Below are 24,887 nucleotides of genomic sequence, written 5' to 3' on the forward strand. Positions count from 1 at the left end.
ATAATTAAGCATTTAAAGTAAACATAGTATTCAAACTGTACCTGAAGTTAAGAACCTCAACGTTGGAGTTTGAAGCTGGTGATTTTGCTGCACTTTGAGTAGTTTCCAGTTCCCTGGATATGACTAGTATTTATTGCCCATCCCTCATGTACCTTGAACCCAGTGACCAGGGCAATTTCAGAAGCCGGACTGAGTAAAAGAACAGATTTCCTTCCCTGAAGGACCCGAGTGAACTGGAGAGGTTGTAGTAGTTTCACAGTTAGGATTACCGATGCAAGCATTTTATTCCAGATTTATTTTTTTTAATTACTAAGTTTCCTAACTATTATGCTGGGATTTGACCTTGCTTCTCTGGGTCATTTGTCCACGCTTGTGAGTTGCTAGTCCAGTAACATAAACTGCTGGTCCCTCTCTGTTTTGGCATTGCTACTGCAATACTACAAGATGCACTAAGAACAATAGCTCAGTTAAATGAAGAATAATCTTCCAGGGAAAGACAGTACCACTCAAGCTTTTTTATTTAGCATTTCCCTGAGGTCACAGAACATTAAAAAATCTTGTGCCTGCATGGGTTTCCTACTGGAGTGTTTATAATAAGAACTCTGCGCCTCTTACTATGTGCCTGTGATGCTGCTGCAAGTAAGTTTTTCATTGCATCTGTGCACACATGTACTTGCGCATGTGACAATAAACTCGACCTTGACTTTCCTTATCTTTGATTACTTTTTGCTTAATGTTGCATTGTGAGGTTGTGACATGTTAAGCTAAATCTATCGTTCCTTTCATTCTCCTATCCATTTAATTACGGTAGTGTAGCGGTTAGTGTAACACTATTACAGCCCCAGCGACCCGGGTTCAATTCCGGCCGCTGTCTGTAAGGAGTTTGTATGTTCACCCCGTGTCTGCGTGGGTTTCCTCCGGGTGCTCCGGTTTCCTCCCACATTCCAAAGACGTACAGGTTAGGAAGTTGTGGGCATGCTACGTTGGCGCTGGAAGTGTGGCGACACTTGCGGGCTGCCCCCAGAACACTCTACGCAAAAGATGCATTTCACTGTGTGTTTTGATGTACATGTGACTGATAAAGAAATCTCTGTTCCTACTTAATCCCATCACACAGGTTTTTCTTTCCAATATCCACTACCTTGAATTTGTGGTACCACCACACACGAGCAGACTAAGGGCTGACCTGGTGATCTTTAAGACTATGAACATTTTACAAGGCACAGAGAAGACATTTCTATTTGCAGAGGAAACCAGAACTCAGACCCATGAACAAAGAATCCAGAAGATGTGTTTATCCAGAGTTGTGAATGTAGAACTTGTCTCACCTCAGGCTTGGCTGGAGAAATGAGAAGTAGACCTGGGCGTGATTGAATGGTAGGTGCTTTAGAGTAAAAATGTTGGCTGGGGCTTGTTGGATCGGATAGATTGTTCTTGTTTGTCCTGGTGTAATCACAGTCAGTGGTAAATTGGAAGGGCGTGTATTCAGTCTTCATGCCAGGAGCCAAAGTGCAGTGTTCAGGATATCCGGCACTTTGAGACATTCAGACAAAACATCTGCTTTTCCAGGTTGTGTTAAAGATCCTCCGACTACTTGAAGCGTAAGTTCATGGTTTTGTTAGTCGAAGGGGTTGGGGAAGAAGGTCGAGGGTGTGAAGGGAGGTGTCTCAGGCAGAAATCAACAATAGGTCTCCTTAGATTTATCATATTGTGACTAAGGAATCCATTGAGTCCACTTCAGCTGTCGGAACATTTCCATGAGTCCCACTCCCCCATTTATATCCCTGTAACCTATTCCCCCTCACGTGTTCACCTCCCGTCCATTCTCCTACCACCCATCTAGAAATTAAGGACAATTCACAGTGTCTTTGGGACATGGGAGGAAACTGGAGCACCCGGGGGAAATACACGCGGTAACAGGGACAATGTGCAAACTCCACACAGACAGCGCCCAAGGTCAGGATTGAACTTGCATCTCTGGTAGCAGTGGCACCTGCTGCAGCCAAAACAATAAAACTTAATGAGGTCAGAAGTCAATACCAAAGGCCCAACAGTAATAGGTAACTCTAAAAGTGGATAAAGGAGGAGGAAGTAAAATTGGTAAATTGGTTTATTATTGTCACATGTACCGAGGTGCAGTGAAAAACTCTGTTCTGCATGCTGTTCACACAGATCATTTCACCACATCAGTACTTTGAGGTAAAATTGGAAATGGTTTATTATTGTCACTTCTCCCGAGGTACAGTGAAAAACTTGTCTTGCATACCGATCGTACAGGTCAACTCATTACACGGTGCATTGAGGTAGTGCAAGGGAAAACAATAACAGAATGCAGAATAAAATGTCACAGCTACAGAGAGAGTGCAGTGCAGGCAGACATTAGGGAGCAAGGTCATAATGAGGTAGATTGTGAGGTCAAGAGTCCATCTTATCATACCAGGGAACCATTCAATAGCCTTATAGAAGCTGTCCTTGAGCCTGGTGGTACGTGCTTTCAGGCTTTTGTATCTTCTGCAGTGAAAGCTGACAGGAAACATATAAACAGATTCATTGCGGGAGACCCCACAGTGTAAGAATAATTAGTAAAAATAAGCTGAGAGGGGAATTAACAATTGGGATTTTAAGAAATGTCAGACAATTTAAACAGAATCTGGATCAGGTTTATTATCTTCGACATATGTCGTGAAATTTGTTGTTTTGTGGCAGCAGTACAGTGCAGGACATAAAAATGACTATAAGTTACAAAAATAAACAAATAGTGCAAAAGAGGAATAACAAGGCAGTGTTCATGGGCCATTCAGCAATCTGACGGCGGAGGGGAAGAAGCCGTTCCTGAAACGTTGAGTGTGAGTCTTCAGGCTCCTGTACTCCTCCCCGATGGTAGTAACGTAAAGAGGGCATGTCCTGGATGGTGAGAGTCCTTAGTGATGGATGCACTGCTTCTTGAAGATGTCCTCGATGGTGGGGAGGGTTGTGCCCGTGATGGAGCTGGCTGAGCCTACAACCCTCTTTCGATCCTGCACATTGGAGCCTCCATACCAGGTGGTGATGCAACCAGTCAGAATGCTCTCCACCGTACATCTGTAGAAATTTGCAAGAGTATTTGGTGACATACCAAATCTCCTCAAACTCCAAATGAAGTAGAGCCGCTGGCGTGCCTTCTTCGTGATTGCATCAACGTGTTGGGTCCAGGATAGATCCTCTGAGATGTTGATGCCCAGGAACTCAAAGCTGCTCACCCTTCCCACCGCTGACCCCTCAATGAGGACTGGTGTGTGTTCTCCTGACCTCCCCTTCCTGAAGTCCACAATCAATTCCATACAAATACTTTGTATCTGTTTTCACCGCAAGAGAAACTTAAAAATGGTAAGGAACCAAGAAAGTGAGAAACTTAAATCAATATTGGACCAGGAGCTGACAAAACCCCTGGACCCGATGGACTGTCTCCCTGGGTCTAAAAGGTGGATGGGCACCCTGGCCTTCATTTTCTGACATTCTCTGGGTTCTGGACAGGTTCTCGCAGGTGAGAAAAGAGAGAAATCTAACTCCACTAACTAGAAAGGAGGCAGAGAGAAAACACTGAACCAGGGGCCAGTTACCTTAGGGCAGTCACTGAGAAAATTCTGGGATCCATTATAAAAGAATTAATAGCAAATCGCTCACAACAGGATAATTCAATGTGCCAATCTGGTTTGATTAAAGAGAAATTGTGTTTGACAAATTAGTTCTTAAACTTTCAGGCTAGATCAAGGGGAGCCAGTGGGTGTCATTTATTTGAATTTCAACAAGGCATTAGATATTGTGCCCCACAATTCCTTATCTTGTGCAGGATCCTTATGGAACTGTTAGTGCGTGTGGAGGATTAGTTACTCCTTTATCCAATATGTTAAGAGACAAGTGAAAGGCTAGGATTAAGCAGGTTATTTTCATGTTGGCAAGGTGTAATAATTGTGGTGACTCAAGGATTATTGGTTTGGATTCAACTATTTACAAACTATATTAGTGCCTTACATGAAGGGTCTGAGTGCAATGTATCCAGATTTGCTGATTACACAAAAATAGGTGGAAAATATGTTAAGAAGAGAACTTACAAAGTGTCTACAGAGAAATGAGTGGACTAAGACATGGCAGATTGAGTATAATGACAAGGTTGTCCACATCAGAAGGTGAAACAGCACAGCAGTATTAAATATTGGTGTTCAGAGAGATTTGACTGCCTCATAGCTGAAATGCAAAGTTAACACTGAAGACACAGCAAGAAATTAAGAAGGCATAGAATGTTGATCTTCCTTGCAATTGGGGAGGGAGTACAAGGAGGTTTTTCTGCAACTGCACATGGTGTCGGTGAGACCAGACCTGAAGCACTGTGACCAATTTGCCTTCCTTACTCAAGTGAGAATTTATGTCCGTTAGACACCACTGGTGCACCAGATTGACTTCTGGCATGAGGATGTTGCCCTGTGAGGAAAGATTGGGCAGGATGGACCAATGCTGTCTGGAGTTTAGAACAATGAGAGATTTTATTGAAGTAAATGAGATGCTAAAAGAATGGATGCTGAGAGGATATCTCCTCTGGTAGCAGAATGCAGAACAAGGGGCATATTCTCAAGGTAACCACTTAAGACTAAGGTGGAAGCTCTTGTCTCAGGAGGACTGTGAATCATATAAGTTCTCTACCCCAGAGAGCTGTGGATGCTGAATCATTGAACATTACGGACAAGTAGATTTTTGGACTTTAGGGAACGGGCACAGAAGTGGAGCTGAGAGCAGGATCAGATTGTTTTTCAATGGGGAAGCAGATTCAAGTGGCCACAAGGCATAATCTTGTTAATATTTCTTACGTCCTAATGGTATATAAGTGCACTCTTCTCTGTTGGAACAGGATACGCCCTAGGATACTGAACATAAGAACCAGGTGAGGTAGGCCATTCAGCCCTTCGAGCCTGGTCTGCAATTCATCAGGATAATGAATTTTAAGATATAGGAGCAGAATTAGGCCATACAGCCCATCATCTGATGCTGATTTTCCTGCACTACCTCCATAATCCCTTGTCTCTTGTAACATCCAGAAACCTATCGATCTCTGTTTTGAATGAACACAGTGACAGAGCCTCCATCGTTTTCAGGGGTAGAGAATCCTGACACCACTTGCAAGTCAGTCCTTAATGACCTGCCCTAATGCTGAGACTGTGACCCTTGGTCCTCACCAGGCAGAACATCCTCTTTACATCCAGCCTATCGAACCCTCTAAGATTGTTGTAAAGTTTCAATGAGGTCAAACTTCCAAATTCTAGGGAATACAGAGCCCGTATACTCAATCTCTCCTCATAAGCAAATCCACCAAAGTAGCCTGGTAAATGTTTGGTGCACTCCCTGTGTGGTAAGAATATCCTTTTTAGGTCAGGAGATGAGAAGTGCACACAACATTCCACCTAAGCCCTCTGTAGTTTCAGTAAGGCATGGAGTCAAAGTCATGGAGAGATACAGCACAGAAACAGGCCCTTCAGCCCATCGTCTATCCCGTGCCAACCATCAACCACCCATTCACACTAATCCTACATTAATCCCATTTTTTTATTCTCCCCTCATTCCCATCAGCTGAGCCCAGATTCTACCCCTCACCTACACACTAGGGGGACCTTACAGCAGCCAATTCTTTGCGATGTGGGAGGAAACCCACGGGGTCACAGGGAGAACATGCAAGCTCCACACAGACAGCACCCAAGGTCAGGATTGAACCCGGGTCTCTGGTGCTGTGAGGCAGCGGCTCTACCTGCTGCGCCACTCTGCCTGCCCAGATGGCATCTGTACTCAGATCCATATAATAAAGGCAAACGTATCATCTTCCTACTTGCCTGCTGCACCTGCAGTGATGTGAATGAGAACAGCCAGGTCCCTTGGAACAATAACATTGACCTGTCAGCCACCTTTTAAAAACAATTCCCCTTTTATGGAGGATCTCACATTCTTCCCCGTTCTGCCACCCTCTCGTCGCTGACTCAGTTTGAAGGGAGGGACCGGGGTATTGCCTGACGGTTGTGATTCTGACTGTGCGTCAATGCCAGGCTGTGTCTTGCTGAGCCTCTGTGACAACTCGAGCACAGGTATCCTGGTTTGGCACGGACATTTTCTCCTGGTCAGCTGGGCTGGTTTTGCTCTAATTCCAGTGCTGTTTCTCTGAACTGTGTTCTGCTCACTGCTGGGTGGTCTACTGAGCTAATTCTGCAGTGGTTAAAGCCAGCTGCAGGGTTTGTAACTGGACTAACAGGAAGAGCAGGCTGACCATGGGTGGCAGGTTACAGTTCCTAAAGAACCTTAAGCAGATGGATCTGTTTCAAAAATCATTTGACTGCTTTCTATCTACTTTGTGTTCTGCCAGATGAATCATATAAAATGTGGCCCCCTTATGTGACACCATGATACCACAGCACTCTCTTCCCCTGTAAGTGACATCACATGAAAGGGGCTTAGTACAAAATGTTTACATTCAAACGTCCTCTGATCACCTAACATTGAAGAGTAATGCGTTAACAAGCCAGTGCTGGGAGCAAGTCATTCCCCATCTAACATTTCGGTTCAATGGAATAAATTACTTGCCATGAAAACAATAATAAGTTGTATTTCGACATCTTTAAGTGATATAAATGTCCCAAGCCACATCGTAATAAGCATCTATTAACCTATAAATAGGACACTGGGACTTCTATTATTGCTGAATGCCAATATTCACAATTAAATGACATCAGCTGGCTTAATGCTTCTTAATAACTGGTTCCAAGGTCATTTTCTAACAGGGCAGAACATTTTGACAGGTTCATTGCCTTTTCACAAAACTTTGTGACTTCTGAATGATCCGTGAACCCATGAACACTACCTCATTATTCCTCCTTTTTTGCACCATTTCTTTATTTTTGTAATTTCTAGTAATTTTATGCCTTTGCACTGCTGCCGCAAAGCAACACATTTCACGTCATCTAAGTCAGTGATAATAAACCTGATTCTGATTATGTGCATGTATAAATTATTGTTTGTGCTCCCCTGCTCTATCCCAGGTAATTAAGAGCCATAACATAATATAAACAGAAAATGCTGTAAAAACTCAGCAGGTCAGGCAGCATCTGTGGGGAGAGAAGAACAGAGTTAATTTTTCAGGTCAGAGATCCTTCGTCAGAACTAATCAAGAGCCTAGAATATAGACCAGACCAGGTAACGATGACATTATTTTATAACAATCCTGCAGTCTCAAGATCACCATTGCTGATGCTAGCTTTTTTAATTCTAAATTTATTTAATTATTTGAGCTTAAGTCTCCTTTTAGCTGTGCTCGGATTTGAACTTGTGTCTCTGGATCAAGGGAGCTGGCCTCCGAAGATCAGGAGGTTCTAAGTTGAGGTCCTATTCTGGAGGCGTGAGCATAGAAATCGAGTCATAAAGCGAAGTGCTTCCTTTCGGACCAGATGTCAGACTGACGTCTGTTGGCCCAGTCTGTAAGAGAAGCTGAGGCCCTGCTCTGAGCAGTGAGAGGAGATATTGGCTGACCCCTTTTTTTCAGACTGCGTCCGCCATTCTGGACACCCAGCCAAAAAAAATCAAGGTCGCTGGGGCCTGCCAACATTCGTCACTGAACCAGTATCTCCAAAATTCACTGTTTATTTGGTAGTTATCGTAAGTTTGTTGTCTGAAGGGAGATTCACCAGACTGGGCTCTGGATTTTAGAAGAGTGAGGGATGATTTCATTGAAAGCTACAAAATGATTATGGGAGCAAAACCAAAGGAGCTGGAGGAACTCAGCGGGTCAGACAGCAGCTATGATGAAGGGCCTTGACCCAAAATGTCGACTGACCATTTCCCTCCACAGGTGCTGCCTGACCTGCTGAGTTCCTCCAGCTTTTTGTGTGTTGCTGCAGATTTCCAGCATCTGCAGTCTCTTGTGTCTCCAGAATTGTTCTGGGGCTTGACATGATAGGTACAGCGACCTTGATTTTTTTCGGCTGGGTGTCCAGAATGGGGGATGCAGTCTGGAAAAAAAAGGGGTCAGCCAATTAGGACAGAGGTGGGGAGAGATTTCTGCTCCAAGAGGATGGTGAATATTCGGAATTCTTTACCCAAGAGGCTCAGGCACTGAGTATGTTCAAAACCAAACGAAGAGAATCCAGGGATATGGCTCTGGTTCAGGTAAGTGGTGGCGAAAATGAAGAAGAAAACCAATTCAATGAATGTCTGCTTTTCTGTGGGTGATTGTTTGCTACACTGGAAGATAGTTAAATGAATAAATTGTACTTTTCACCCCTGCTTAACAAGCATAAATAAATAAATTGGGATGCCCAGATCCCAAACAATGAATTAAAACAATTCCTCACCCATCAAACCCCACCCAACCACCCCACCCACCAACTCCACCCATGGAACCATTCCATCCCAACCACCAATCCAATCCACCAACCCCCTCCAACAACCCAGTCCATCAACTCAATCCACCAACCCCCTCCAACAACCCAGTCCATCAACTCAATCCACCAATCCCCTCCAACAACCCAGTCCATCAACTCAATCCACCAATCCCCTCCAACAAGCCAATCCACCAACCCCAACCATCTTCCAGCCCACTGTCTGAAAGTGAACCAGCACAGTTGGCCTCATACCCCAGCACCACAGTCAGTCTATTCTCACCTGTGGAATAGTTTAGCCCTACCCTGCCTCAGCCCCTGTGCTGCTGAAACCCAGCTAGCAGAGTGTAATATACAAAGTGATTCAAGGTATTTATGGCCTATAATACCTTGTGTGCCACCTACTTGAAGACAGAGTCACAGAACCCCAGAACCAACCTGCACGTCTTTGAGATATGGGAGGAAACCAGAGCACCCAGGGGAAACCCACATGATCATAGAGAAAACAAGCAAACTCCACACAGACAGCACCTGAGGTCAGGATTGAATCTGGGTCTCTGACGCTAGGAGACAGCGGCCCTATCAGCTGTGCTGCCTGCAATAAATTTGTGTCAGAGGGTTTAAGCAGATTCAAGGGGTTTGGGGGTTAACCGTGTTCCACCCACAAGGGTGGGAGTGCTAAATGTAGAACTCCTCAGGTGACAATATGTCTCGAGGGTTACAGAGGCAAAAAGGGAAAAGCCTATTTGAAACACAAAGAGCTTAATACAGCAGAAAACCTGGGAGAATGTGGGGAGTGAGGGAGTAAGACTGAAAGGGAAACTGAGAAAGAAACGAGAGGGGCAGGTAAAATAAAACCCCCAGAGATGTTGTAACAGTAGCTAAAGAGCAAGAGGGCAGCAGAGGAAAGGCTACTAGGGACCAAAGCCGGAACATGTGTAGAGGTTGAGGAAGTGAGTAATGTCCGCAGTGAGTACTCTGTGGCTGTTTGTACTCGTGCTGTAGATAAGGAGGAAGTGAGCAAAATATTGGAGTAAGAGTGGGATTGTAAGTGGAAGTAATGGAGGGATGATTCACCAGGCTGGAATGAAATATATCCCAGGCCATTAAAAGAAGCATTTCCAGAGGCTCCGGCTACAATATTCCTCCCTGGCTACAGGAGCAGTGCCTGAGGATTGGAGGACTGCTGATGTTGTCCTGGTGTTTAAAAAGGAAGGGACAACATTAGTAATTACAGGCCAGTTTTGGTGTTGGGTCAGTTATTGGAATCCATTCTAATGGACACTCTAAAGCTTTCAAAGATACAGACTATTCAGGTGGCATTGTTAAAGGAAGGCTGCGTCTGACCAACGACTGAAATGTTGGAGATCATAGAGTCACAGAGTTATACAGCACAGAAGCAGGTCTTTTAGCCTGCCATGTCCATGTCGACCTAATCAACAAGAAGGGTCCATTGGGGTAGTACATTTGATGTGGTCAGTATGGATTATCGCCTGGCTGTTGACAAGGTATCACAGAGCAGGCTAGTCAGAAAAGTAAAAGCCTCTCACAGTCCTTGGGAAGACAGTAGATTGGATCCAAAATGGGTTTAGTGGCAGAAGCAAACGATGAATGGGTGCTTCTGTGACCAGAAGACCGTGACCATGGAGTCTTAGAGTCATCAAGCAATACAGCACTGATACAGGCCCTTCGGCCCAACCAGTCCATGCCGACCAGTGGGGTCGCCAGTACTCCATTGCTTTTTCTGGTGTATATTAATGATTTAGAGCTGTAGGTGGCATATTGAAGACCTTTGTAGAAGTTGCCCTTTGGTGAAAGCTTTAGGCTGCAGGAAGGTACATTTGGTCTGGCAGTCATGCTGTTGATGAGAAACAACATTGCGGCAAGAAAGATTGAGAGAAGTGTTGGGGCAGTAATTCAGCCGTGCTCAACACTGGCCTTCACTGAGATGTTACGACTGTGGCTTGTCTGTCATCATGTACAATGGAGATGAGTGTTAGCAGACAGCAGAAAGATGCTCCACCGTCTCTCACAATTGATGGCGTCAAAGCCTCTTGATGCTGCTCCCTGTATTTCTCTTGGATTTGATACAGATGATGATTATGTCCTTTGTGTCATGTCGAGTTGAGTTTATTGCATGTGCACAAGTACGGTGGGGTACAGGTACAATGAAAAGCTTACTTGCAGCAGCATCACAGGCACAGAGCATCAGATAAGCAGCATTCACAAGATAAATATAAATTAAGCATAAATTATTCACAATTTTTACAAGAAATAACACAATTAGAACAAAAAAACATACCGCATGTTCCTGAGGTGCTTTTGTTTTTCAGCTGGTGTGGCCTTTGTGACCTCTTGTCAGTCAGTGACGGCGGATGATTTACATGGGGGCTCTGGTCAAGGACAGATTCACATTTGTGGAGATTTCCAAAGAGCTGTCTAATGGCACTGACTGTCACTCTTTCTTGATAAGTTTGCCTTCAGCCAGAGGAGGCTCCAGCTCCCCACTGGAGTGAAGCTAACCCATATCATCTCCATTCCAAGTCCAAGCTCACTCCAACTCCAGTCGTTGAGCTGCAGCATTCAGATGGCAGTTGTGGATGCACATGTTCAGACACCGTGCTCCAAACTGTCAACAACACATTCACAGGATGTGCTTACACTTAACATCTGCATATCTGACGTTCTTTACTAACCCGCCCTGCTGCACAACACTGCCCCCGACACTAAAGGTCCATGAAGGGACCCTGGTAAATGCGCACTCACCTCTCAATGAGGCAGATGTTAGTGATGAAATTCACTGTCACCCCCAGGGCCCCAGCACTGCCCATTGAGATCAAGTCCTCAAACCCAGCACAAAGTTGGTCCACAGTGATCCTTGCCACTCGGATGCTTCTGAGACTTGGACAATTTACAATAGGCACCTTAAAGAACTGGAGAGTCATAAAGCCATACAGCATGGAAACAGGCCCTTCAGCCCAACTGGTCCATGCCGACCAAGATGCCCCATCTAAGCTAGTCCCATTTGCCAGCATTTTGCCCATAACCTTCTAAACCAAGGTCCGGGCCTTAGTGTAACACCCCCTGGAACCTTGTGCTCGAGTTGCTGGACTAGGATTCCATAGTCAGGAGTGCTGCACAGCAAGCTACAGCTGGTGCACAGTACTTGTGACTAATCGTTTGTATCTATTGCTTTATACAGTTGGATTTTGGAATTATTCCTGACCCTTCCCGAATCAGGTTCTAATGGGAACCATTACCCAGATATCACGAGAGATGTCACAGTCTTCAGAAATTCTTCCAAATCCACTGGCAGAATAAGCATGCCAGCATCAGCGAACTCCCCCAGGCCAACATCTCCCGAGTTACACTGAGTCATCTGAGTCAGGGAGGCCATCTTGTTCACGTGCCCAACCCCAGACACTCTGTTCTGAACTTCAGAATATAAAAACATAGGAACAGGTAATATGGCTGCATTGGTGCTATTATTGTGCAGTGGTTGTTATATATTGGTTGGCATTGTGGTTATCCTGTTGCTGGTATTGCACTGATGCTGTCTTTGGTATTGGGTGATGGTGTTGTACTGTATTTGTTGATGCTGTTGGTGATGTTCTGGGTTGCTTGTGTTATTGATGTTGTTATATTGTTGTCAATGTTGTGGCACAGTGGTTGCTGGTGTTGTTGAACAGCTGTTGGTATACTGTTGTTATTGTTGTTTTATATTGTTGCTGCACTGTTGTTCTGCTTTGTTGTTGCATTATAAATTGGTAAATTGATTTATTATTGTCACATGTACTGAGGTACAGTGAAAAACTTGTCTTGCATACCGTTCGTACAGATCAATTCATTACACAGTGCATTGAGATAGTACAAGGGAAAAGAATGCAGAATGTAGAATAAAGTCTTACAACTACAAGAGAAAGTGCAGTGCAGGCAGACAATAAGGTGCAAGGTCATAATGAGGCAGATTGTGAGGTCAAGAGTCCCCTGATCGTACTAGGGAACCGTTCAATAGTTGTATAACAGCAGGATAGAAGCTGTCCTTGAGCCTGGTGGTAGGTGCTTTCAGGCTTTTGTATCTTCTGCCTGATGGGAGAGGGGAGAAGAGGGAATGTCTGGGGTGGGTGGGGTCTTTGATTATGTTGGCTGCTTTACCGAGGCAGTGAGAAGTGTAGACAGAGTCCATGGAGGGGAGGCTGGTTTCTGTGATGTGCTGGGCTGTGTCCACAACTCTCTGCAGTTTCTTGTGGTCCCGGGCAGAGCAGTTGCCGTATCAAGCTGTGATGCATCCGGATAGGATGCTTTCTATGGTGCGCCAATTAAAAATTGGTGAGGGTCAAAGGAGGCATGCCAAATTTCTTTAGCCTATTGAGGAAATAGATGAGCTGGTGAGCTTTCTTGTCTGTGACGTCTAATTGGTTGGACCGGGACAGGCTGTCGGTGATGTTCACTCCCAGGAACTTGAAGCTCTCAACCCTCTGGACCTCAGCACCATTGAGGTAGACAGGAGCATGTACACCACCCCCTCCTGAAGTCAATGGCGTACTTAGTGTTGTTGTGCTGCACTGTTGCTGTTGTTGCTGCATTCTTATTGTTGCACTGTTGTTGCATTGTTGTAGTTGCACTGTTGTCACGTTCTTCCACTTGTTGTTGTTGTTGTTGTTGATACCCCAAACAGGAGGCGGTCCCAGCAGCGCACCGCAAGGACACGTGATCTGATTGACGCCGTATCCGCCCAATCAGCGGCGACCTTGGGCCGGGGGGCGGACATTCCGGCGACGGCTGGGCGAGGCGGAGACGGGTTAAAGCGGCCGCGATGCCGGCCTGGTAGTGGCGCCGCCGCCTGAGGGGACGATGCCGGGGGTGGCGGGGCTCCTGCTGCTGCTGCTGCTGGTGGCGGCCGCATCCTCCGCACCGGGCGGCAGCGGGGCCGCGGGGGCCGCCTGTCAGCGCCGCGCCTTCCAGGGCAACCTGAGCGAGCACACACACGAGGTGAGGGGGGGCCCGCGGCCCGGGGGGGGGGGACGTGAGAGACCCGGGGGGTGGGGGGGCCTGCGGCCCGGGGGGGGGGGGGAGACGTGGGGGACCCGGGGGTGGGGACCCGAGGGTGGGGGGGGACCTGGGGGTGGGGGGGGGGACGGACGTGAGAGGCCCGGGGGGTGGGGGGGGACGTGGCCCGGGGGTGGAGACGTGAGAGACCCGGGGGTGGGGGGGGACGTGGCCCGGGGGTGGAGACGTGAGAGACCCGGGGGTGGGGGGGGACCTGGGGGTGTGGGGGGACGTGGGAGACCCGGGGGTGGGGGGGGTGACGTGAAAGAACCGGGGGGTGGGGGGACCCGGGGGTTCAGGGGACGTGGGAGACTGGGGGGGTGGGGGAGGCGGGTGGGGGGGGGTCCGGGGGAGGGAGACCGGAGGTCGGGACAGGGCGGTGGGGGGCACCGGCGGCGCGGTTCGGGGAGGGGGTCTGGGGTTGGTATGGGGGCGTTGTGGCGTCTGGGACTGGGACATCCCCCCCCCAGCCCCCTCTCCCCCTACCCTCGCCTGGTGTGGGTGGTGGGGGGCCGGTCCGGGGCCGCAGACCCCTGCTGATGCCGGTGTCTCCCGGTGCATCCTCTCGGCCAGTGGGAGCAGCGGCTGCTGCAGATGTGCAGGTTTAAGGAACAAACTGCTGCGGGCCGGGGACATCTGTCAGTCCTGGTGCAGGGTCCGAACCCCAAACCTCCACCAGCCCCCTGCCTCCACAGACGCTGATCCTCCCAGCAGTTTACATCTGCTGGAATCTGGAGCAAGAAACAAACCTGCTGGGGGAGACTGGGCGGGTCGGGCAGCGTCTGTGGAGGCTGGTGGAGGCTGGTGGACGGTGGTGGTTTCTGGTCCAGACCCTGCACCAGGACAGGAGAGACACAGAAACTACAGGTGCTAGGACCTGATGCAGGCTCTCCACCCGAAACGTTGACAATTCCTTCCCCCACCCCCACAGATGTTGCCTGATCCACTGAGCTCACCCAGCAGATTGTTTGTTGGGCTGGATGCAAAGACAACCAAACAATCTCCACATCTGGAGACATGTTTTGCTCCAGATGGCAGCATTTGCAGTCTCATGTCTCTAGATGTGAAGATTGTTTCACAGCCTCTGTATCTGCAGTCGCATTTAATGTTAAGTCTGATGCATCAACACCTCGCCAGACCAGATCTGCTAATGTTGAAGGCGGGTCATTCTTTCCACACCACACTGCCACTTCGCAGGTGCTTTGTTGTGAAGTTTTCCTGGGTGATCTGCCAGTACCTCCCCAGTGGCTGTGTACTTTCGTACTGTCAAAGTGGTTGCCAGATGAGGTGATGTGATCTCCTCCAGCCCTGGTTCCTGTAAGGTCTCCATTCCATTCTCTCTCTCCCTGACTCTGTATCAGATAAAGACGCTTGGCATACCGGTGCTTCCTTAACTCTGGTTATCCCTTCGATGTGTTGACGTGTCAGTTGTGCCCATTCCACTTTCTGCTCTTACCCTCCCCTCCCACCCAGAGGAAGGATGGGGTTCACTTTGTCCTTGCATTCCACCCCACTAACCTGCACAGTCAACAAACTCAGCACGCTAGTGTAGCGGTTAGCGTAATGCTTTACAGCGCCAGCGACCCGGGTTCAATTCCCACTGCTGTCTGTAAGGAATTTGTACGTTCACCCCGTGTCTGCGTGGGTTTCCTCCGGGTGCACTGGTTTCCTCCCACATTCCAAAGACGTACAGGTTAGGAAGTTGTGGGCATGCTATGTTGGCGCCGGAAGCGTGGCGACACTTGCGGGCTGCCCCCCTGCCCCCCCAGAACACTGCGCAAAAAAAATGTATTTCACTGTGTGTTTTGATGTACGTGTGACTAATAAAGATCTGATCTTATTTTAAATCTCTCTCCTTCACTGAGATGCCAGCACCAGGCTGATCCTCCCACTTGTCCCCTTCCAGCATGTGAAAGGACCATTCCCTCTGACTCTCGTCCATCTCCACCAATGCCCACTCCCTCTTCTCACAGCACCAGCTTGTGCAAATACAAGAAATGCAGCACCCTACCTCTTCCCTTTCTGTCACCGGAGGACCCAAATACTTTATCCAAGCAAAGCATTTCTTCTAATACAGTGTGTTGAATTCAGTGTTCAGGATGAGGTCCCCTCTACACTGGAGACATCAAATGTGTGACCATTCCGTTCAGTCTACAAGGGGTGACTGAACTTCCAGTTGCCAGCCACTTCTATTCTGCATCCCACTCCCACTCTGACCTGTGTTTTTGGTCTCTTGTGCCAATCAAATGAAGCCAAACATAAGCCTGAACCTCTCCTGATAAAGTATGTCACAGCCCACAGGATTCAATGTTGAATTCAATAATTTCAGATAACCAACTTTTTCTGATTTGTTGGAACTGATGTTGTGGTGAAATGTCATCAACAATAAGTTTCTCCCTCTCTCTCGGTGCTGTCTGATCTGCTAGGTATTTCAGGCATTTTCGTTCCGATTCCTAGCAAAAGCAGTGAAGTACATCCCACAGTTCCAGCATTGATTTTATCCTTTGCTCTGTCCTTGATCAGCTCCCCTCTGTTTGCATCTCCAGATGGATCAGCTGTGATTAACAAGCTGTAACAGTCCTGATGCAGGGTCTCAACCCAAAACTGACCATCCCTTCACCTCCACAGATGCTGCCTGACTCTGAGTTCCTTTAGCATCTTGTTTATTTTGCTTCTCCACCCAGTGTCAGTACCATCGCTACTTGCATCATTCAGTCTGTCTTGGTTTGCACCCTATCACGGACATTCCCTTTGTTGTCACCAGTTGGGAGAAGCCCACCAGTAGAATTGGTGTACCATTGGAAGTTTGTTCTTTTGGATGAGAACTTCAACCAGGGCTTCATCCTACCCAGATGTTATCTTGTGACATGGGGCTATTTTGAAGTGGAGGAGCAGGGGGTTACCATGTATTCCAGCTATTATTCTCTGTGTGACTAAAACAGTTCGTCTGATCGTTATCACTTTTTTGGACTCTTGCTGTATGCAAATTGCTTGTTTTATTTCGCACATTGCAGTAGTAACAGTACCTCTTGCTTGTCTAGGAATTGTTTTTAAAAAAAAACTGACATTTATTTAAAGTTTCTGTGAAGTTATTTATGATGTCCTGAGGTTTGAAAAGTGCTCTAGAAATTCCTTCCATTCCAGGATTGCCCACTTTTAAGTTCAGCTTTGCTCTCTCATTGCATCTACTTTCTTTTTACTTGGTTTCTGGTTCTTTTATCTTCTCAGAATCTGCCTGAAGTGTAACTCTGACGCAAATGATAGCTGACCTGCTGAACATTTCAGTTTCTGCCTATTTAAGCCCATCATAACTTCTAAACAAAAATAGAAAAGTATACATAAATATGTCATTTAATTGTTAGAGTACCCTTAACCTTTTTAAGCAACAAAGTTGCATCAGAATTTTTTCAATTAAAAGGTTATTAATAAATTAACACTCCTATAATCCTGTAAGTGCAGTTGAAAATACTTTGTGCATCAGAATTTGTGAATATATTGGGTATATAGTATTTTTATCCAACACAGCGCATAGTCTAAAGAAAATCCTTTTAATGAATGTAATCCTATAAATGCCATGGGTGTAGAAGATTTTAATTGATATCTCTGGTATGAGACTAGACATTTTATTTTTGAGTAAGCATCTCAAATTCTCTGAAACTACTGTTATTGGAAATGTGCTGTCAAATTTGGTAGCAGTTAAGCTCATGAGAAGTGTTTTTCAAATTTTAACTTGATATGTATAATAAGAAAAATCCTCACTCCCTATGTAGACTTCACTTTATGCTACTCAGTGTGGTTGTATTCTGAGGTCATTAATTAAGGAAGCAAAATCTTTTGAGGCTTGTGTATTTGTTGTGAAAAGTTCAGGTTTGGAATCCTCAGTATTCATTTTCTGATTTGATTATTTTAATTTTTAAATTGAGTGCTGTAACTTTAAAACCTGTCACAATTTATAAATTGCAGCTGTGAAAACATTGATATCTTTTCAAGTAGGAATTGACCTGCATTCCTTGAAATGTAGGTGAGACTGATGTTGCAATTTCCAAAATGAGAGCTCCTGCTTTTGAAGTGAGGCTGATAGCACCTTGAGTTGTGCTGCAGCATTTGTGCTGATCACTATTCAAAACTGTCTTAAAGTTATGTAATTTATGTACAAGTATAATTGCAACTTCAAATTCTAATGTTATTCTGGAGGTTTCTGATTGGGGAATCTCAACCTGAGTAGAAAATTACTGATTGTAATTTGGTCAGCATTTATAGTTGAGCACTCAGTTGTTTAATCTGTTGAGATGTTTTTATTTTTTTCACTTGCATAGTTGATTTTTAATCCATCTGTACTGTGATTGCATGTCTCTTTTGCTAATGCATTATACCAGCTTGCTTTTCACCTCTCACTTTGTTCATACCTTGTTTTCCTTCTATGAAAAGTGCTGATTTGCTGCAATTTTCCCCCTTGTCGAGCTTTGTTAGCAACAATAAAATAATTATTGTGTAACTTGTCTCCAGTGGTTGGCTTATTCTGATTTGAATGTGGGGCTTCTGGTATTGTTTTTCTAGCATCTGCCGAGTAGATTAAAAAAAATAATTCAGGAGGCAGGATCTGTGGTTCCAGTAGTTGAAAAGGCAAAATGAGCAAGCATTTTGTCCAATTTTATGGGTCAGTATCTTTTTGGCTGATTATTCCCTCTGAAAGGACTGGTGGCTGGCTGCCTTAAAATTGCATGTCGGGGGAGAGCTGCTCCTTGAAATCCTGGAGGACTAAATTTAACAATCTATTTAGCACAATCGTGATTTGTTTCAATCCCATGTGTTTGGGAACCGGAATCATTTTGCTGAATCTTTTTTTCTTATTTTAATTCAGAGTGGGAGTGAAGTCTTTGCATAAATCTAAGCAGAACCATCATCTGAGTTTTTGAAAACTTCTGTTTTTAAAAAAAACACTTGAACTGAAGTAAGAGTTAATACCTTTCAGATGTTGCATAAAACATCTTGAAGGTTCTGTTGAGCCAAAAGCTTGATCAGGGTCAAATAATGGGCTGAAACTGAAGCTTCTGTTGTAGTTTTTGTGATGGTCAGAAAGATACAAACAGATCCTTCATTTCGCTGGGTCTGCACCAACCATGAAACACTGATTTTAAACTAATCCTACATGTTCCCTTTTTTAATTCCACCCCCCCACACTCTCTTATTTAGGAACAGCTTCTTCCCCTTCACCAGATTTCTGAATGGTCCATGAACACTACCTCATTATTCCTTTTTATTTTTGCACTATTTTTAATTTGTAGTAATTTTATGTCTTTGCACTGTTCTGCTGCCGCAAAACAACACATTTCACGATATATGTCAGTGGTGATAAACCTGATTCTCTCCCTGTTATCTGTATTCACTACATTCTCTCCCCAGTCTCTACCACTCACCTACACACTTGGCAGTTTACAGTGGCCAATTAATCTACCAACCAGGTCCTTATGGGACTCAGTGAAAACAACACAGCTAGGGAAGTATTTACCATTCCAGGTCAATGACCTGTTTGGAACCTGCAGGGTGGTTTTTGTTTTTTTTAGTTTTCAAGTTTGACAGGTTCATTTTTATTAGAAAAATATAACACCATCTGTACAAATAAGGTTGAATATTCTTGACTTGTAGCTTGCCTTTCCTCTCTGGTATTGATTGTTGTGGTAATATAGCCCCAAAACCCAGTAATCCTCAGCAGAATATAAATTGCCATGAGCACAATAATTTTTTATTTTTCAATTTTGCGAGTGTTTGCAGGAGATAAAATTAGTTGCATAGCCAGGCCCACTTTGTGTTATTGAATTTGCCTGTCTGGTACAAAAGTAGCTTTTTTTGGTGTTATCTGCATTTGAATACAAAGACGTGGTCTCAACAGTTAAGAGATTAACTGCTGTACTGAAATAGTTCCATCTTCCTGTGTGATGTGCTGCTTTGCCAATCATTCTGTAATTGGGTCTGTTCTTGTTTCAATGTTGGTCATGTTTTGCTACTGTACAGTCTTATCTCTAAACTACTGCACTGTAATCTTGCAGAAGTTCTTGAATGTTTTTTTTTAAGTCCCATTCTTTTCTTTTACTCTTAACCTGGAGCTAATAGACTTGCAATCACTTAGGCTGTTTTCAAAGTTGAGTGAAGCCCAACGCCCTTGATGTTTTGTTATCCCACACAGGTTGTTAGCATACCACACAAGAAAATATTTTGCCCAAGCTTCACTGAGGCAATAGCTTTGTTTGTGTGGCAAACAGAAACTGTTGTCATATGTTTGACTAAATTTCCTTCTGCAAGACCAACTTTTCCAGTGTAAGAAAAGTTGTCCATTGGACAAGGTCTGTTAATGAGTTTGTATCAATACTGAAGAAGGTGTGACATGCTGTTTAATGTATCCTTCTACAACTGAAGTGGTTCACATAAGTTGAGCAACTGCATGGATCTCTTTGAATAAGGAACAAAATTGAACTGGTATAGTGAAGAAGACGAGGGTCCCCTCCTCACCCCCTTCCCTCTATGCCATGGTCTAGCCCTCTCCAGTCAGATTCTGTCTTCTTCAGCCCTTTGTTACTTCCACCTTTCACCTCTGAGCTTCATCCCCGGTCTCCCACCTACCTGTCAACCACCCCTCCCCCCAAAATCACCTGGATCCACATCACCTGCCAGCTGTTGCTCCACCCCTTCTCCTCCCTACCTTTTATAATGGCTATCTCCCCTCTTTATTTCCAGTCCTGATGAAGGGTACTGACCCAAAACATCCATTTCCCTCCATAGATGGTGCCTGACCTGCTAAGTTCCTCCAGCTCCTTGTATGTTGCTTGAAATAGTATAGGACCTTTTCATGTCCCAAGGAAATTACAGATGCTTTGTAGGCTGTGGATTCCTTTGGAAATCAGAAATACACTCTGGAAATGTATGACCAGGAGTGTATATCTTTCAGTGAGCATTGAAGGAAGGCAGGCAAGTTAGCAAATGGAAATGTTTGTCTTCAACTGGTGTCATGTTTGACAGTTTAGACAGGCTTGACATTATTTATAAGATTTTGCATTAAAGCAAACTATTTTAAATGTCAATATAGTTTGATCCTGCCTTTTGTGCTAATTAAATTTGTAACTTTCTGACAGATGGGACAGCTGATAGTTGATCTTTTGTCAATATTTAAATTGGCCTGCAGTGTTATAGTAATGTGACTCAGTTTTGTTTGTATGTTGAGATGACCTCTACTAAATAGCCTATCATTGATATGCCAGACTTTTTTTTACTGACTAATGTGAAGTATTGTCATCAAGCGCAATATAGATGTGAGCCATGAAGTTTTTTCTCTGTAGCACAAGTCTGCTCTGTGGTGCAGAAATCTTCAGAGAAGTTGACAGCTGTCAGGTGTCAGTTGCTTTTGATGTTCCTGGTCGCTGGTTCCAGATGACATCCTCCTGATTTTTTTTTGCTTTTAGTCTTGTCCAATCAAGCTGATTTGAAATAAATATTATAGAAGATTGGGAGCACACAACAGGACACCCAGCATCTGTGCAGAGATCAAATACTTCTGATTTTCTAACATCTTGAGTCTTGTGTTTCTACAATTGGTTATAGCTGTTGAAGCACACTAGCTCTGGTAGATTATTGAAACTAGCTTACTGTCTTGAGCCTTTTGAAATCAGTCACTGGAAAGCTAGAAACACTGACTTTGGAGACGTGAGATTTTGCATATGCAGGAATCTGGAGCAGCACAAAATGCTGGAGGAACTCAGCAGGTCAGGCAGCATCTGTGGAGGGAAATAAACAGTTGACATTTTGGGTGGAGACCCTTCATCAGACTAACTTGCCTTTTTAATCCATTTTTGTCTTTAAATTATTCTGGACTCTGGCTCAAAAGGGCAGCTGAATACCTCAGCAGCTTTTTTCATTCAAAGGAGATATCAATGTAACAAAAAAATAGTTTTTAGGACTCCCTGGGTCTAGTCCAAGACCAGTTGAATATATTGAGAGTATTGGTTTTGTCAGTGCTAAGTTTCTCAGCAAGTGGTCCAGAATATCACTGAATAACCAGAGTTTAAATTCTACCACAGCAGCTGGGGAAATGCACTTGGCTTAAAAACCCGAGGTTAAAGTGCTGCTATCAGTAGTGCTGGTTGTGTATTGCTGCAAACAAACAGATGTCCACTTTGAAGTTCCGCTCCACTGCAAGTTCTTCCAGTGGTTTGCTATTCCTCCTTTGTTCATTACTTCAGCTTCACAACAACAAGGTGATTTTAACTGCTCTGTAGCAACCCAAGTTGCTTGGTCCAAGAAACAATTGGGCTTGGGCAGTAAATGTTGGCCCTGCCAGCAAACCTGTGTCCAACGTTGGTCAAACAAATACTGAGTTGGTTGTTTCTTAATGTTAGTGCCATGAAACTGGGTTTATTTCATTTCCTGTGCTGTCCTATCTTAAATTCATCATCCTAGATTAACTAGGTTTGTGTGTTGACAGGGGTAAGGGTATTTTTGTGAAATAATCTATCACCTCCCAGCTTCTTGCATCATTCTCGCTCTTCCCTTCCCTCACCTGGATCCACCCATCACCTGCCAGCTCTTCCTCCACCCCTTCTTCACCTTTTTTTATACTGGCTATCTTCCCTCTTTCTTTCCAGTCCTGATGGAGGGTCTCGACCTGAAACGTCAATTGTCCATTTCCCTGCCTGACTTGCGGAGTTCCTTTGAGTGTTGCTCCAGATTTCCAGCACCTGAAGTCTCTGTCTATTTTTGTGACTTTGTTCCATTTACTGATTAGCGAATCTGCAAAGTTGGTTTAAGTTTCTGTTTCATGGTCTGGGATGCCTTAAACAAGTATTAACCATTTTCTTGATTCTTTCTCTCAATCACAGCCTGTATGTCTCCTGAAGTTTTTTTTCGGGCAGTGTTAGGGAAATGTAACTAAAACAAGGAATTCCATGACTGATTGGCTGCCTAGCTAGTCACCAGTGACAAGGAACATCAGTTGAATCTGAAGCATTTGCCAGGGCTTTAATTTTATCTGCAGTTTTGTTTATTTTTAGTGGAATGAGTTGGTTATTGAAATTTTAGTATAAGTTCAGTTTAAAACAAAAACTGATGTTTTGAAAGTCTACCCCTTCAGAGTTGAATCTAGGCTTGTGTTTTGTAAATCAAGTGTTATGTTTGAAAATAAGGGCGTACCTGATCATCTGACTAGGTTGCTTGATTTGGAAATTTATTCAAAATCCCTCCCTATATGCACCCAACAAAATGCATCCTTGTGCCTCTTGGATGACCAAAACGTTGACTTAAAGCTCCATCACCATTGATTATTTGTCAGTATGTTTCTAGAATCTGCAGTAGTTTTTGGGAATATTTCAATAATCTCCCTGGCCCTACACTCATCCCTGGAACATCTGGATAATAAAGACACCTACATCAGGCTCCTATTTATTGACTACAGTTCTGCCTTCAATATCATAATTCCAAACAAGCTCATCTCCAAACTCCTAGACCTAGGACTCAGCACCTCCTTTTTGCAACTGGATCCTTGATTTCCTGACCAACAGACTGAAATCAGTAAGGATAGGCAGTGATACCACCTCCACAATTATTCTCCAGACCGATGCCATTCAAGGCAGTGTCCTCAGTCCCTTACTATACTAATTATAGAACAATTACAGCACAATTCAGGCCCTTCAGCTGGCTCACCACACTCATGACTGTGGCCAAATTCTGCCCTAACTCAATTTACAAGTTCGCTGATGACACCACTGTAGTGCGTCATCAGTGAACTTGTAAATGGAGTTAGGGCAGAATATGGCCACAGTCATGAGCGTGGTGAGCTGGATTTCAATGACAAGACTGGGTACAGGAAGGAGACAGAACCTAGTGGCATGGTGTCAAGATAACCACCTCTCCCTCAATGTCAGCAAAACCAAGGAGCTGGTCTTGACTTTAGGAACCAGGGCAGAGTACATGCCCCTGTTTGTATCAATGGTGCTGAGGTGGAGATGGCTGAGAGCTTCAAGTTCCTAGTGTAAATATTACCAACAGTTTGTCTTAATCCAGCCACGTAAGAAAGCACACGAGCCTCTTCTTCCTCGGAGGGCTAAGGAAATTCAGCATGTCCCAATGAACCTTAACCATTTTTTTTTTACAGATGCACTATAGCATCTGTTTTTATGGCAACTGCTCTGCTCAGGACTGCAAGAAATTGCAGAGTTGTGAATGCAGCCCAGTCTATCACACAGCTGTCCTCCCTTCCACTGACTCTGTCTACATTTTCTGCTGCCTCTGAAAGCAGCCAATATAACCAAGGACGCCTCCCAACCAGCCATTCTCTCTTTCCCTCTCCTGTCAGGTAGAAGATAAAGGCTTGAAAACACATATCACCAGACTCGAGGACAGCTTTTATTCTGCTGTTATCAGACTCTTGAACAGACCTCTTATACACTAATGATGAATTCATGATCATTATGGCATGGTCTGGATGGTACACACAAAGCGTTTCACTATCACAGTACATGTGATGATAATATACCAACTAACCAATATTGCAGTTTTACTTCAATAATGTTTTACAAACAACCTGAAAAGGTACTTAACAATGTAATTGTGGTGTAGAAATAATGTAGAATTGTAATCTAATTCCTCTTGAATTCAGTGTACTGGTTGAAATCAATGTAGATTATCTTCAACCATGAGCTGTCTATATCTTTAAAGAAATTGCTTGTACATTCTTATTAAGTTGTGGGATTGAGTTTAAGAGCCATGAAGTAATGATGCAGCTTTACACAACTCTGGTTAGACCACACTTAGAGTACTGTGTCCATTTCTGGTCACCTCAAGGATGTGGAGGTGTTGGAAAGGGTGCAGAGGAGATTTACCAGGATGCTGCCTGGTTTAGAGAGTATGCATTATGAGGAGAGACTAAGGGAGCTAGGGCTTTACTCATTGGAGAGGAGGAGGATGAGGGGAGACATGATAGAGGTATACAAGATATTAAGAGGAATAGATAGAGTGGACAGCCAGCGCCTCTTTCCCAGGGCACCAATGCTCAATACAAGAGGGCATGACTTTAAAGTAATGGGTGGGAAGTTCAAGGGAGATGTCAGAGGGAGGTTTTTCACCCAGAGAGTGGTTGGTGCATGGAATGCGCTGCCTGGGATGGTGGTGGAGGCTGATGCGTTGGTCAAGTTCAAGAGATTGTTAGATAAGCATATGGAGGAATTTAAAATGGAGGGATATATGGGAGGAAGGGGTTAGATAGTCTTAGGTGTGGTTTGAAGGTTGGCACAACATGGTGGGCCGAAGGGCCTGTATTGTTAATGGTTAATCTTTTCTAGGCTGTCCATCATTTTCTGTAAATGTCGAAAGGAGTGAGAAATCTTTATTTTAAATGCTTTCCATTAGACTTGCACATTTAAAAAAATTGATGTGATTGTCACTGCTAAGGCCTGTTTTCCATGTCAA

At 44.6% G+C, this 24,887-nt stretch overlaps 1 protein-coding gene across 1 annotated transcript in view; it reads left to right on the forward strand.

The window, feature by feature from the left end:
• The first annotated feature begins 1,539 nt into the window (after positions 1-1,539).
• sort1a (sortilin 1a) overlaps positions 1,540-24,887 on the forward strand; it is a 69,850-nt gene continuing 46,502 nt past the window's right edge. The window contains exons 1-2 of the mRNA XM_052034664.1: positions 1,540-1,601; positions 13,066-13,379. Of these exons, the coding sequence (XP_051890624.1) occupies positions 13,242-13,379 (138 nt within the window). The 5' untranslated portion in view covers positions 1,540-1,601; positions 13,066-13,241. The remainder of the gene's footprint in view (positions 1,602-13,065; positions 13,380-24,887) is intronic.

This window comes from Pristis pectinata, chromosome 20 (assembly GCF_009764475.1).
Source record: "Pristis pectinata isolate sPriPec2 chromosome 20, sPriPec2.1.pri, whole genome shotgun sequence".
Lineage (NCBI taxonomy): Eukaryota > Metazoa > Chordata > Chondrichthyes > Rhinopristiformes > Pristidae > Pristis > Pristis pectinata.